We start from the raw sequence: 16,413 nt of genomic DNA, 5'->3' as shown, positions 1-16,413 counted from the left end.
TAGTTGCAAAACTAACCTTGAAGAAAATTCTGCAGTGAACTGTAATAAGGCATCTCCTTCATTTTCTGCATTTTCTGGCACTACAAAAAAGGAGAGGAAAATATTAGAATGTATTGACACAGTTTTTTAAAGCATCCCTCTTTACTTTACATTACTTCCTTATTTCTACTTCTGATCTATTCTAAGAACTTGTTAGGAACTCTTAATAAAAATAACAGGTCTTAATAGAGATCAATTATGATTGTTCTTTGGAAAAATGAAATTCACATGTAGTTTTAGGAAGATAAAGATAGTAGTAGTTTTCTGATTCTAATTGCTTTTACTTGACCAATATAATTAGAACATAGCAAGCAATTACAATTTGCCAAAAATGTAAGTAGCTGATTAGATTTCAGCATTCTTCTGGAATTTCAATATAACCTGTAACAGAAATATGTGCTAACCTTTTCATAGAAAAAAAGATGTAAGACAAATAATTCAACCAACTAGCCCACTGGATAAAGTGATATAATTTAAATTTTGGTCTGAAAGAGCATGGTTCAAGTTGAAAGATTTCTGAGATCTAATTCCTTGAAGCAATATGATTTTCAGAGGAACACCAACATCAGTCCTCTGTCATACACACCTTCTAATTCAATTATTTATTCTACTTCTTATATTCCTCTGAAATGAAAAACTAACACTGAATTTTGTTGCTTAGGAGGAATATTCACAATTGTATTTGCTGCAAACTGCAAACTCCATAACATTTTGCAGGAAGCTCTACCTATAAAAATTACAAAATTCAATCCATAAAGATTATAAAGCAATGCAAAATTGACATAATTTCTGACAGGCCCCATATTCCACTATATTTTTCTCTATTATGTTCTTGTTGAGGTCATGAGTAGTCCACACCTTCTGTATTTTAGTAATGAAAAGACTGTTGGTTTCATACTGAAAGACAATGGAACAAAGAATAGTTGGATTGCAAATTTCTGGGGTGGGAGGGGATTTGTCAATCTCCTGGAACTACAACATCACCAGATGACTGAGATAATTTCCCCTGCTTTGGAGAGTGAACCCTATGGCATGTTACCTTGCTGAGACCCTTCTTCTCCCCAATCTCATCTTCCCCAGGCTCCACTCCCATATCTCCAGGAATTATCCCAAGCCACAACTTGAAAGCCTAGTTAGCACACAGATTGTCTTTCTCTTTGGTTGTTAGCAGAGGAATTTTTTCCTTTTTGCGTGCCACTTTATATTCTGCCGCCTTTTGCAAAGGAACATTTCCTATGTCAAACATATTCAGAAGATGAAGAATTCCTGATATATGTACATTTTGGCTTCAAGATTTAACCACTTTCCCATGACATTGTGTCTTAACCATTTCCAACTTTTAATGTATATTCAATTTTCACACAATAATATTGTGGTACTATAATACTATGTCTAAGAAAATGTATAGACAAATTAAGGGAGAGACAAGGAACACAGGTTAAAAGATGCAAAGATTACTTATAGAAGACCTACTTAAAAACTGATGCTAGTACAGAAAGCAGAATTTAAAGGGCAGAATTTAAAATATAGCAAAGCATCCTCTTAAGGCTAATATTAGTAGCACATGCTATTAACTTCCAGAGACTTTCTTGCTATAGACAGTGAGCTGGAGATGATAATAAACATAAATATCAGACTGAGTAGATCCATGAGCATTAAATTCAAACTCCTTCAGTAGATTGTTTTCAGTAATTTAATATTCCATCTCTAAATTGTGGCCATCTCTACCATTAAAGAAGTGGGGGGAGTCTTTCTGGGCTCAATAATGCCACTCCTATCAGATTTGAAATCTTCAAGCATCAACCTGGAACATTTTATCAAGTACAAAAAAATGTTGACTTGGTTATAGCCAGTGCACATTGATACATAGTGGCATTCTCATGTCTCTTTTTCTCTTATTTTGGGAAGATGACATTTCCAGTAAAAGCAAACACAGGAAAAATACACTAGGTTAGATCCCAAGCTTCTCTTCCGTGAAGGCTTTGTCCATGGACTGAACAGAAAGGTTTGCAAGAAAGAATCACTGGCTCCAAATCACTAACCAAAGTGTATGCCTTATTACTCTATCTGTACTTAGTGTTACACTATTGATGGCATAAAGGATTGTATTGCTTACTCATTGGAGATTTCCTCAGTGCTGATGATGCCATACCAAACATCTCTCCATCGTCCACTCCAAACTCCGTAGCATCTTCAAAGTCATCTCCATCACTGTCACTAACCATGTGTACATCTGAGCATTGCTAGTTTATTTAAAAACATAATTTTAATGCCAAACAAATACATATTTCAGTATCAGTAGCTTCCAATCTCCAAGTATAAAATTAATAAATCTGAAGCCCTGTCCTCTGAAGAAATTTCATGCATACTGTGCTTTGAATAATGCAGAAAATGTATTTACTTCACTAAAATGATAATATCAAGAGAGTTCTTGCAATTCTCTGTTACATGTGATTAAAGTTTCAAAGGATGGATTTATTTATGATGGAAAACAGGAAAGTATGTCTGATTTAGGAGATCATTCTCCATTTCAGCAACTCAGGCATATTACACAATCTAAGACAAGAATTCATATATAACAACTTTAACTAATTCACTGAGACTATTCAAAAAATATTCTTGTCAACTTCACCTCTAGCAACAGTTGCTCAATAATAACACATAATTTATATTTTAGCTTACAATTTTCAACTAACTGTATTATAAGAGCTTTTTTAAAATTTTACTTTTTCTCCCTTCAATCAGCATACTCAGGTAGCATGGATTATGTTACTGTATGAATCAAACTCAGTCCTATATGCTCAAATTCAGCTTCCATCTAGGCTTAAAGGCATATGTTTGAAACATAAAATAGATTTAGGGTTTTGTTTTTTACCTCTTCTGACTGTTCTCTGGTTTGTGTTGGCGAAGATCTTCTTCCAACAGTAAGTCGATGGCAAGGATAAGAGATCCCTGATGCTGCTAGAGTAATCTGAAAACAAGACATAAATTCTTGCATTACATGTCTGATTTCCTGATTTTTGATAAATACAAACTATAGAGGTCTTCAATGAACCAAAATTAAAAGGCAAGAACGAGAAATCTGAATTATAGTAGGCAAGAAAGCTTTTATGCAAAACCTGATTAAGCGAAATAATAATATTGCTGTAATTCTTGAGATGATATCATGGTATCCTACTGCTAAATGGTACATTTTATGTGCCAAATTGTGCTATTTGTTCCACCAATATACCTGCTTCTATAGAGAACCTATAGTCATTTCATTCATTTGTCAAAAAGGAGAAATCATTTTCTACTCCTAGTTTACATTCCTTTCAAAAACCACTATGTGATAGTATAATGGGCAATAAGAGCTGTCTCTTGAACCTTGAGAAAGAGCAGAGCATAAACGTTTTCATAAATAAATTAAGAAATAGTAAGAGACAGAAAGAAGTTGTAGGCACACAGGCAGCAACTGTCTAAAATAAAACAGCAGTGGAAAGGAGATAAACAGAGTCAACACCATGCTAATACATCACGGCTAACTGGCTAGGAAGGTCTGAAATTATTACTTTTAATGGATAATGGATTTAGACCAGGATTAACAAGCTTCTGAATGAGCCTCTTGTGGCGCAGAGTGGTAAGGCAGCCGTCTGAAAGCTTTGCCCATAAGGCTGGGAGTTCAATCCCAGCAGCCGGCTCAAGGTTGACTCAGCCTTCCATCCTTCCGAGGTCGGTAAAATGAGTACCCAGCTTGCTGGGGGGTAAACGGTCATGACTGGGGAAGGCACTGGCAAACCACCCCGTATTGAGTCTGCCATGAAAACGCTGGAGGGCGTCACCCCAAGGGTCAGACATGACTCGGTGCTTGCACAGGGGATACCTTTACCTTTACCTTTACCTAACAAGCTTCTGAGTTCTCTTCAAAGAGTCTGTCTTTGAGAAATCAGATTGGAGAACCTGATAACTGTGATACTTCTGCAAAGTTGCTCAGCTTGAAGGGGTGGGCAGGGTCAGCAGTCCTGTGAATCAATGACCCCAATTTTGTTTGCAGTGTATGTTCAAAAAGAAGGGGTAGCAAGCACACTGGGCATTATGCAGTAAAGTCTGTTCTCCAAAGTAACAGTTTCTCCTGGCGAATTGAACTCTAGCCTGGGGATCAGTTGTAATTTCTCCAGGCCCTACCTGAAAGTTGGTGACTCTCGTGATATCACTTCCATATTTCCCATGGAAGTGACATCATGCATTTTGCTTGGCAGGAAGATGGCAGCTTGGCTATTTCCCAGCAGCCTGCATGCAGCAGCAGTACAATGCAGGGATTGCACAGGCAAGCTTGGATGTACAGGATGAGCAGGCCTTGCTGCCTGCAGGACCCTAAAAGAGCCCCCCCTAAGGGGTACTGGGGCATGGTGCATGGCACCCACATTTGTGCTGGTAACAGCAGGAACACCAGCTACCAGATCTAAAATAAATTCTTTCTTGGGTTACCCTGAACTGACAGGCTGGGGGGCTTGCTGACATCAGTCAGGCTTTCAGTTGCATCAATTGTTTCCAGCCTATGCTTCACCAAGGCCTCAGGAACCAGTAAATGATAAAGTTGCACCTCAATCTTCCCTATTTCACCATGTAAATGTTGTCCTTCTCACCCTCCCTTTCAGGCAGGCACCTATACCAAGCTCAACTAAATCTAGAAGGTTTTCTTTAAAATGTGTAGGGCCAATCACAACTCAGGATAGCCCCAAAGATGCAATGGTGGCAATGACAACCTAAGCTGAACCAGATAGGGGACAAGACATGATGTCCAGAATAAAAAACCTGGAAACATTCAGGATCACACCCAAAACTGCCTCGTCCACAGAGTATGCTGGAAGACTGTAAACCAACAGAATCCCTAACCTGTAGGTAGACTACAAAAGAAACAATCAATCAAGGCTAGCTAGTGTCTGCATGCAGTATTTGCAAAAGAAGACTGATGGATTAGGAATTGTTTCTAGTTGTCTCTCCCCCACCCCCGGCCTGTGGGGTCACAGTCTCCTTAATTAATACATACCTGTGCAAACATGTCCTTGCAGAATAAAGATACCTGAATTGTCAAAACTGAAGACACAGAAATGTGTTTTCTGTCTTAAACTAGTTCTATAATTTCCTAAAATCAATTTAAAATATTTGATTAAATTACTGTCTTTAAAATATAACATTCTAACTTATAAGTTACTATAGTGGTCAATATATCCATATGCAGACACTAGTAATGAGTCATAAAAGTGAAACTTCATTCTATGTAGCAAGTATGCTAGAAATATTCTATTTATTTTTATCCTCATTGGTGTGTTTTTAATCACTTATGTGCTAGAATTCATAAAAGCCTTAATTTGCTGCAGGTTAAAGCAAGCTGATTAGAAGTGTCAACGAGCCAAGTGAGTGTTGACCTGCCTGGACTAGCCTGCTGCCACATTCTTGTAGCAAGGTTAAAAAGCAGTTTAGTCATAATTTTAAAATCACAGAGTTAAAAGGAAATGACTACTTCTGAATAAATGAAATATTGAAGTAGACATTTGGGTCAAGCTCAATTATCAGTGAAACTCTTTCATACGTAACACAGAATCTATGCTCTTCTGGCATTTTGTATCATATGCTTCATTAAGCCTGCGTTTTTTAAATATAGTCATGGAAAAGAAACGTCCACTGTTGTGATTACACTAAGCATCTAGGGCAGGCTTTCTCAACCATGGTTTCATGAAACCCCAGAGTTTCCTGACAGCCATGGAAGGGTTTCACAAATGGTCAACTCCACTGCCCATTCATAAAGAACACCTTTGGCCATGAGAGCTTGAACACACTTCTAAGCAGGAATGAAGGAATGGTTCCAAAGGTTCACAGTGGACAAAACCATCCAGATGACATGCCCAAGAGCAATCACCCTTATCTTGACCATTCGCCAGAAGGCACAGTAGTGAGAAGTGGTAGAGGTGCTCCTGGCAGTAGCAAGGGTAATGCTTGCATACTTCACCACCAACCTGTACTGCAGTGCCTTCTCAGCTTTGATCCTGTTTGGCTGGCAATGGCAGTCTCTGCCCCCAGATGTTGCGGAGGCCATGCCATACGCACACAGGGGAATTTGGAGGTGAGTAATTCCATTGTGGGAAGATACTGATTTCCTTACCCTCCCCTCCCCTCCATACACCCATCATGGTCATCACTCACCAGGAGGTGGTTGCAATTACTAGGCAATTAGCCATTCAATGAGGGGGTAGGCTGAGTTGGGGGGGGGGGGAGGACAACGGTCACATGACTGACTGCGACTCTGGTTTGCCATATTTGTGAATGCAATGTTCAGGTTTCCTGTGACTACAGGGTATATTTACAGACCTCATAGCCAAGTTCCTAGGCAGTGCCCATGACACCAGATCTTTGCTATATCTGGCTCAATCAACTGTTGGTCGCATGGTCAGACGGCAAAGGATGGCTCCTAAGTCAGAATAATGGGCATGAACATATGACAGAAGACACCACCCCCGATGCTTCATGTACTGAAGGTATCTCCTGCTGCCATAGTTATTGATGATGTATCCAAAAGATGACCCACTGGACTGCGCAACTTACAAACAAGCCACTGACAAGTATTCAGGCATTCAGTCAGCTAAAGATGCAATTCTGATGCCCCCACAATGCAAGGGGCTGCAGAGCTATGCAGCCTCTGGTAATAATGAAGTTGTTAGCAGTTTGTGCCATGTTCCACAATATCACCATGCACCAGCATCTCCTCTTGGTGGGGTCAGTGTGAAGGGTCAATGGATCAGGGTACAGGACCCTGTGTGTCACCAGGGGTTTCGATGAGGTAAAACTCTAGATGTCATCTCAAATGGGAGCATGCGAGGGCACACAAACAGCAACAGAGGCATCTTGATGGTCATGCTGCCAGTTGGGAGCGTCTCCTCCCCTCAGCCCAGCTAGGGAATGATATACCCACTGATGGCCTGCCCATGATACCTAAACCCCACCATGGTGCATAGGAGCACCACCAGCTATGTATGCACTTCCCTCCCAAACAAGGACCAGATATCCACCACTTTCCCCCATTTGGCTGCCATTGGAATTGACATTGGTTTGCCTGTACAAATCAAACACAGTGATCCCTCTGGGTGCACATGGCCTAGTTATAGGGCCTGTCAGGTCTGTGAATACATGCCAGTTGCCTGGCTGCTGAAGCCATTGTGGCCCCTGGCATCCAGAGGGGTTGATGAGGTTGTTGCCATGCTTGTTGCACACTTGGAACTCTCAGGCACCTACTGCTGTGGTTAGAAGGTGCTTTAGCCCTGCCATATTGCATAGGATCCCCTGAAAAGGAGAAGGGACAACAATGACTACAGAGCTAGGAATTTCCACTAGGTGATACAGTTAAGCCACGCATCAGTAGCATGTCAGGCCAGACAACTGAGATGCCATTTTACAAACAGAGGGGGGGGCAAGAATGGGACCACTAGGTGATACCATGTACACTGAAAACAGTGTACATTTTCAATTTTTAAAAAATCCAAATACATGCTTAAATGCATCAAAAAGACAAGCCTATGGCACACTGTTGCACCTGCTCAGGCAGGCATTTCTATGCTAAAAACACTTTGGGAGCCACCTGTCACCATGCTCCCTAGAACACCCACATATATGAGAGTGGCATGGTTTGTGCTGTTGCTCTGCTGGCATGAGGCTTTGACACTCCTGAAAGACCCACCATCGCAGCACCACTAGTGCCCAGTGCTGGCAAAATTCCGAGTTACACCAGCACAGGGGTCAGTCAGGACGTCCCTTCCAACTTCTATGATTCTAGGTCCCTATTCTAATTCCCACCCTTAGAATTACTTTGTAAGGAGCTGAAGTGGCATGTCCACGTTTGGATTATTTTACTGATATTTTAATAATTCTATCTTCATTTTTCCCTTCACTCATGACTATTGTCATACTGTAAAGCATTCTCCAAATAAAAAATACAGGCAGAACCAAGAACCAATCATATTAATAAACTGCAATATCAAAATTTTTAAAGAAACAAACAAAATAATTCAAACTTCCATTTTGCACGGCCACAGCAAACCTAATCTATTGAGATGTGACTAATGATATTATATTTAAATTCATAGAATCAGAGAATCAGAGAATCGTAGAATCCTAGAGTTGAAAGGGGCCATACAGGCCATCTAGTCCAACCCCCTGCTCAACGCAGGATTAGCCCTAAGCATCCTAAAGCATCCAAGAAAAGTGTGTATCCAACCTTTGCTTGAAGACTTCCAGTGAGGGGGAGCTCACTACCTCCTTAGGCAGCCTATTCCACTGCTGAACTACTCTGACTGTGAAAAAGGTTTTCCTGATATCTAGCCTAAATCGTTGTACTTGAAGTTTAAACCCATTACTGCGTGTCCTCTCCTCTGCAGCCAGCAGAAACAGCATCCTGCCCTCCTCCAAGTGACAACCTTTCAAATACTTAAAGAGGGCTATCATGTCCCCTCTCAACCTCCTTTTCTCCAGGCTGAACATTCCCAAGTCCCTCAACCTATCTTCATAGGGCTTGGTCCCTTGGCCCCAGATCATCTTCATCGCTCTCCTCTGTACCCTTTCAATTTTATCTACGTCCTTCTTGAAGTGAGGCCTCCAGAACTGCACACAGAACTCCAGGTGTGGTCTGACCAGTGCCGTATACAATGGGACTATGACATCTTGTGATTTGGATGTGATGCCTCTGTTGATCCAGCCCAAAATGGCATTTGCCTTTTTTACCGCTGCATCACACTGCCTGCTCATGTTTAGTTTACAATCCACAAGTACCCCAAGGTCTCATTCACACACAGTGCTGCCTAGAAGCGTATCCCCCATCCAGTAGGCATGCTTTTCATTTTTCTGACCCAGATGCAGAACTTTACACTTATCTTTATTATTATCTTTTTTATTATTATTATTATTATTATTATTATTAGATTTATAGCCCGCCACTCCCTTGCGGCTCGTGGCGGGTAACAATATCGCAATTCCCCATTAAAACCCCATAAAACAATAATAACATTGCCAATATTGCCGGCATGGCAATAAATTGCATCTTGTTCTCATTTGCCCATTTTTCCATTGTGTTCAGATCTCATTGAACTCTGTCTCTATCTTCTGGAGTATTTGCCAGTCCTCCCAATTTGGTGTCATCTGCAAACTTGATGAGTAGTCCCTCCACCCCCTCATCTAGATCATTAATAAATATGTTAAAAAGTACCGGGCCGAGCACCGAGCCCTGAGGTACCCCGCTACTCACCTCTCTCCAGTCTGATGAAACACCATTGACAACAACTCTTTGAGTGCGGTTCTCTAACCAATTCCCTATCCACCTGATTATCTGAAAATCCAGATTGCAGTCCTTCAATTTATCCATCAGAACATCATGGGGAACCTTGTCAAAAGCTTTACTAAAATCCAAGTAAATTACATCAACCAAATTTCCCCGATCCAGCAAACCTGTTACTTGGTCAAAAAAGGAAACCAGGTTGGTCTGGCAGGACCTGTTGGAGACAAATCCATGCTGACTTCCTTATTTCAAAATTAATTGAAAACAGTGTACATTTTCAATTTTTAAAAAATCCAAATACATGCTTCAATGCATCAAAAAGAATAGCCTTATTTCTTAATCGAAATATATCCATTTTTATTTTACAAATCTATACTACATGGGATATGACAGGTATTCAAACCTTTTATTTTAAACACTAACTGGATGAAGAAGACAAAATCACAAGGGTGGAGCATGTTCATGTCCCACTAGCACCAATGCTTACTTTATCCCCTTATAAAGTGCTGCTGAGATAATTGCTGCTGACAGATTTATTCAAGGTTCATTTCACTTTTTCTCTAGTTTTTCTCTAGTTAGAAGTGCGGCAGAGCCCATGGGAAGATCCACCCCTCACACCTGTTAGGTTTCTTCATGTTACTAGGGCCAGTTTGGACATGTCACTTTGAATTAGCATTGTACAAGGGCACTAAGTGTGACAATTACTTATCACAGGTTTAACTTAAAGGGGAGGGAGGAGAGGAGGAGAAAAGTTTCTAATTCAAGTCCGAGAACAGTGTCAGAATACGTAATTTAAACCCTTTAATGCAGGTTGTATGAAATTCATTCCAAAACTTTCAGAAAGGTTCCCATGGTAGATATCTAGAGACTGAAATAAAGCAGGCACACTCTACCATTACAACATGTTTTAGAAAAATAAAATCAAAAAGATTTCTCATAAATACTGTTCAGAACTGCTCTGTTAGGTGTCCCGGCATTCTAATGTCTTACATTCCAATGTTCTATACAGTAACTTCTAAATGCAATCAAATTTTGGTGCTGAGATATAAGCCTTCTAAACAGGGAATCTCTTTTAAGTTCAGTTGTGAGAGTGTTGGGGTTTAATATGTTTCAGCCTCTTCAGAGCACCAGCATGGGGACTAAGGAGGGAGAATCAAAGAAACTAAGGTTTTTCCAGTTTTAGATCATGTGTACAAACTACTGAAAAAAAACGTGGCTATTATAAACTCTCTAGCAGACAAGAGAGGATTGAACAGCAATCCTGTTACAGGGCAAATATGACATCACATCAAATGATAGCCATTTGAGTAATAGGTTGGCATTATATAAATAATCTGGAGGGCAACCACAATTATGTGAAGGGGAAATTCCTCTTTTGGGGGACAATGTTAAAATGAAATCCAAATCCAATATGTAGCTACTAACAGTGGATGACCTGACTATGCCAAACAGGGCAGCTTAGAGATACAATTAATACAAGGTAAGAAGTGTCAGGCCAGCTTTCTGACTTCAGGAGTGGGTGCAGTGACTTTTTTCTTTTTCTGCCTTCCCTATCCCCTCATGCTTTCCTTCTGCTTCAACTGCAGCTCAGGCTCTTCCAGTCAGCTGCCCAGCAGCCATCTGAAACCCAGCAACAATGCTGCCTATTCTCGTGGCTACCCATCTGCTCAGCAATTTCCCCATTCCCCAGCAACACAATAGCGGCTCACCAGGCTGCCCACCTATTTCCCTCAACACACACCAACAGTGGTAGCAACTCTCCCAGTTGGCTGCCTGGTGGCTATTTCCACTTCAACATTGGAGTTCAGCTGGCTGTTCAGCAGCTTTCCACATACATACCAACCACAGCAGCAGCAACTCCACTGGCCACACACACACAGCACCTTCTCCCCCCCACACACACACACACATACACATCGATAGCTGCAGAAACCTCCCCACCTGTCTGCAGCAATTCTATCTCAGAGCAGGCACAAAAAAATAGTGTTTTGGAGAGGATTAAAACACCCCCCCCAAAATGTATTATTTTAATGTTTTCTGCAAACTTGGGAGGGGGTCCCCCAAGTTTTAAGCACTATCCATTTACAGTTAGTATGGCTGCAATCTGCAGATTTAGATATTCATAGATTGGACCCCATTTGACTATTAGAACATAAGATGCAAAACTGTTCAAATGGAATTGTTGATGCAGAAATTTGTGAGAAGTCAGCTGTGATCCAGGTGACACATAAATTGCCAGAAGAAAATGATTAAAAAACAGCTCCATAAATACTGGTGAGAGTTACAGAATCTGAATAATAAAGATGACTTACAGAGCCATCCTCACTCGGAACACCTTCCTGGGAGTTAAGTCCCACTGAAAGACCTAAGTAGAATTCTGGGTAGACTTGTTTAGAAGACTGAGGCTCAAATCTTGGAGACTGAAGTTCAATTCTCCACTCTGCTATGGAAGCTTGCTGGATGACCTTGGGCCCAACACACACACTTAGCCTAATCTACCTCATAGGGTTTCTGTGCAGATTAAAAGGAGAGAAGAACAATGTAAGCTGCTCTGGGGCCCCTTTAGAGGAAACTACATTCCTCCACATTCAGAGGCACTAATCATCTGAATCCCAGAGTCAAGAGGCAACATCAGGGGAAGGCCTCTATGATGTTGGCTGTCCAGACGAATGGATTGGCCACTCTATGAGACAAGATGCTAGACTAGATGGATGAGTGTTCTGATCCAGCAGGGCTCTTCCTATGTTCTTAATGGCAGGGTAGCAATTAAGTAAATATAAATGAATGAAACTTGATAAAATTTTACTCAGCATACTATGACTTGGTCAACAGAAAAGAAATGCATGTCTCAGTGTTTCGTCTGAAAGCACTCATTGCACAGGGATAGATTGACAAACTACCCTTCCTTGTGAAATCACACTAAATAACAGCTGCCTTCCACTATATGTTGTCTTCTGTGACTGAAAGGCCCACTGTAATCAGAATGACCTCCACAGTCTATCCTGGGTTTTTGGGATTGCAGAGAACGATGATTACTACAATATAATCCATCTCCACATTAACTAGAACTTATTCTATGAAAATAATTATAATTAAATAAAATAGGGGACAGAATATAAATCAGCAAGCATTCAGACTTCTTCTTCATGCTTAGCTGTCTACTGATGCTGACAACAAAATTTTGGAATCTACTTTGTATTCAACAAAGAATATCAACCATCCACTTGGCATGGTTCTGGTCTGTGGTGGGATGCCATTTACTTCACTGCATTAGAAAACTGAATGGCAAACAGAAGAGCGCCTGGATATTTTTCCAATGCTATATAATTCCTTGGCAAACTTTAAGCAGTTGTGTTACCAACTAGCAGCTCCAGCAAATCATTCCAAGCCTAGTGAGCTTTCTGGGGTGCCTTTTTCCTTCATGACACAACTATTCAGGAAGCCAGCCTCCAAAATAATGAGATTTTTGCACTGTTAGCCTGTCAAAATGCATGACATTTGTAGCTTTTTATAAACAAATGTACAGCAAGAGGTAATTTACCCAAGCATCATTGTATTTTACATAAAGGTTCTTAACCCTTTAAAATGCATTCGTCCAAAATAACGAAAATCTCTCTCACACAGAGCTTCCTATGCAGTCCCTGACAGATACTCAATGCCAATATTGTAAAGGTTAAAATATGCCAGTTGGTCAGCAGCTTTTTTAGCATTCAGGGTTTTTGTCAGACATCAAATAAAAATGGACTCGTTTTATAATTGTATGAGAGTATGTCAAAGTTTTCATAATTTAGTAAGCCAAACTTTCAACAACAAACATTCTTTTTTAGTTTCTTCTCATTGCATACCAAGTTTTAGTATCTTTTTCAGTTTTCTAAAAAAACTTAGCACTCACAGAACAAACTTCTTATGAAACTTATAAAGCTATTGATTTGTTAACTATAAAGAGGCTCAGTTACATATCTATCAAAATGACCTGCATATAATGGAAATACACAAGATTTCCACTATCTTTGCAGAACAAAACTTTTATTAGGTCCAACAAAAATGACACAAAACTGTGTGGAAGCTTTTGAGGCTGCAGATAGCACCATTTTCTCAAAGTGAAATTCAAACACAAAAGCCACATAACCCTCGTTATTGAGACCAGCTAAAATTATACCAAATACGCAATTCTAGTTTCTCTTCACATAAATCACCAAATATGTAAGCTTTTCAGATCTTGAGAATCTAGCCTGCAGCCCTGTTCTATGATCATTGTATGTAATGCAGGTAAATGACTTCCAACTGAGTTGTCGCAGAACACACCAGAAGCTGCTACATTCAATCCTATGCCCATAAAATACAATTCATTCAAACCCTACAATTCTCAAGCCCACCATTTCAAAAGATGTCATAATTTTTTTCAGTGACAAATGTTAGATACGTGTGTATCATGTACCAGTAGACTGATCAAAGTCCCCTCTCCTCCACGTATTTGTATATGGACTATAAAATCCAGTTACAAACACAAAAATAACTTTCATTTTAGAAGTTAGTTTTCAGTCTTATAGTTACAAAAGACTTATTGTAATGTACAAAAGCACTGTTCCAGCCTGCAAGCCCTGTTCCACTCAACCCCCAAGGTTATCCCAATACCTGGGAATGCTTTCCTTTCTCTTGTGTAATCCACTGCCAGCACATGGTCTTTGTAAGGAATTGCCCACTGGGTCAGGACTCCCAGCTTCCCTGTCCATGTCTTGCCTCTATGTCTCTCCCTGTCCAGCAACTGGTCACCACGGGAACAGTTTACTGCCTTTTGTACCCTGGAGGAATACCACCTGCCAACTGCTAGCTTTCCCCTTGGGTGGGATGCTTGATGAATGTTTCAGGAGGTTTCTCCATAGTAAAAAAGTTGAGAAACACTGCAATAGTGTGTCCAAGTTGGTGGAGGTCTATGTGGCACAGAGGAGCACTACCAGCATTAAGCATACCTTTTGCACACCACAATCATACTTGTAGCATAGCACCGACTGAGCAAGGATTTAAAAGAAAATGTTTAGAAGGCATTTCCTCTGTCCCTCTATATATACATGGACTATCTGATTTTAAAATATAGGACAGGACCTTTAGCTTAGGAAGCTGCTGATCTCTAAAGTTTCCATTACTTTGAAGCTTCAGGACAATGCATGACTAATGTCAAATTTTTCTTGTACTTAGATTTTCTTGCAATAAGTTTTCTAGATTTCAGTTAAGCAATAATGCAGGAGTAGCCTAACAATTTGATATCCCTACAGTAGGCTCAGGCATTTTTTATGTAACTCCCAATGACCGATCATGCACAGGGAATGTCTTGGCTGGCAGTGATGGGGCAGTGGGGTGAATCCCCAATTATGCATGATATCACCGCCATCCCAGTTGCCTCCCAGCCCTGGCCTGACTTAGGGCTTCGGATGGCCCACAGTAAGGGAACACAGATACTTCCACATTCTCTGTGTTGCCATGGTTGCCATCTGTGGCCCTACAGGCCAGCTCTGTGCAACCTACGAAATAACTGTTAAATGGAACATAGGTATGTTGTATCTAGTTTGGTTTGTATTACTTTGTACATATTATGATATCTTGTTCATTATTATGAAACTATTTATTTGTAGATTTTGGACTGGCAATCATTGAGGAAGCATCAGAAAACAGGAGAAATATACCTGGGAGCCCATTCTGATTGCCAAGAAGTTGAATGATTAATATATCTAATATACCTAATAAGAGTGGATGAGAGATTCATTATTTTGGCCTTTTGATTTCGTTTTTGGCTTATCTATAACATTGGGAAATCAACGGGGCAGTTTCTTTGCACTGACCTACGAAATCTCTGCAGCGACACTGACCGCCTTGTACAGCCCCCTGCAATGTTGGGTTAGTGGCATGCTGCTCCCCCACCATTGTGCAGTGGGGGCCCCATGCCTCCTACTCCCTCCTCCACTGCCGCACAGCATGATGGGCTCTTCCAGCCCAGCACTGTACATGCATAAGCACAACTTCAAGGCAGTCTGCGTGCACCCCTCATGCGTACTCCCTCATTCCATCCCTCATGTATACTCAGGAAGCAGCGGGGCATGCTACCCCACCACAAGTAACCACCAGCGTCCCAGCGCAGCCAGTGCCAGGCATAATCAGTCAATGCTAAACTCCTTAAAATTTACCACTAAACTTGTCTGTACTATTTTATTTTTTCATAATTTGTGTACATGAAAAAAACACCTGTCAACAGCAGTGACTATAAGAAACAGAACTTTATACCATACTAGGAACAAAGCCCATTTTAAAAAATGGGCATGTGGAGCGTTTTCTCCGGGGCTGGGCTGGAAAAAACGCTCCCCAGGCCCCGGGAAGGGCGCTCTGCGGCTCGCGGAGGTGCGGATCATGCTCCCCGGGGCCTGGGGAGCGTTTTGGCTCCCCCCATCAAGCGAAAAGGCTCCCCAGGCCCCGGGGAGGGCGCGGGGGGGCTTGGTGAGGCAGCCAGCGGCCTCCCCAGGGTCTGGGGAGCCATTGTGGGGTAGAGGGCAGGGGCCAGCAGGCCTACCTTCGCTCTTGGTGGCCAGGAGAGTAATGGCCGCCGTGAAGCGAAGGTTCGCTCTCATGGGGGGTGGGGCGGGCTGGGAGGCGCCTCGCGCCTCCCAATTAGTTGGGTGCGGCTGCTGATTGGCTGTTTGGGGCTGGACTGACAAGTGGAGGGCCCAATTGGGAAGTCTCCCAATTGGGCCCTCCGCTTGTCAGTCCAGGGGAAGGGGCCTATTGGCACCCTTCCTCATCCCAGACAGGGCCGGCCCTTGGGACCCTTACTGTTTTATTCCTTCCGCTCCGTGAGGAGAGGTTAAAGATAACCAGCTGGTAGAAGTTGGAACACTTCATATAGAAGTTGGAACACAGTACACTGTGCCAAGGCATGCCTAGAACTCTCCTTTATCTTAATTTGTCCCTGGGTCTACAGAATCATATCTGTGGCTGCATCTGTTATGTTTCAATTTGCAGGTTATGCTAATATAATGAACTTAATAGAAACTGAAGGCCATACTGAAGTGTTAAATCCCTGCAGC

At 41.5% G+C, this 16,413-nt stretch overlaps 1 protein-coding gene across 1 annotated transcript in view; it reads right to left on the bottom strand.

Annotated features, from left to right (window-relative positions):
• FAF1 (Fas associated factor 1) overlaps window positions 1-16,413 on the bottom strand; it is a 236,228-nt gene that overhangs the window by 111,087 nt on the left and 108,728 nt on the right. The window contains exons 9-11 of the mRNA XM_077333794.1: window positions 2,915-3,010; window positions 2,156-2,282; window positions 17-80 (exon numbers count right to left, since the gene is read on the bottom strand). Coding sequence (XP_077189909.1) covers window positions 17-80; window positions 2,156-2,282; window positions 2,915-3,010 — 287 coding nt within the window. The remainder of the gene's footprint in view (window positions 1-16; window positions 81-2,155; window positions 2,283-2,914; window positions 3,011-16,413) is intronic.

Source organism: Paroedura picta, chromosome 4 (genome assembly GCF_049243985.1).
Source record: "Paroedura picta isolate Pp20150507F chromosome 4, Ppicta_v3.0, whole genome shotgun sequence".
Classification (NCBI taxonomy): domain Eukaryota; kingdom Metazoa; phylum Chordata; class Lepidosauria; order Squamata; family Gekkonidae; genus Paroedura; species Paroedura picta.
This window is presented reverse-complemented; position numbering and strand designations above follow the sequence as displayed.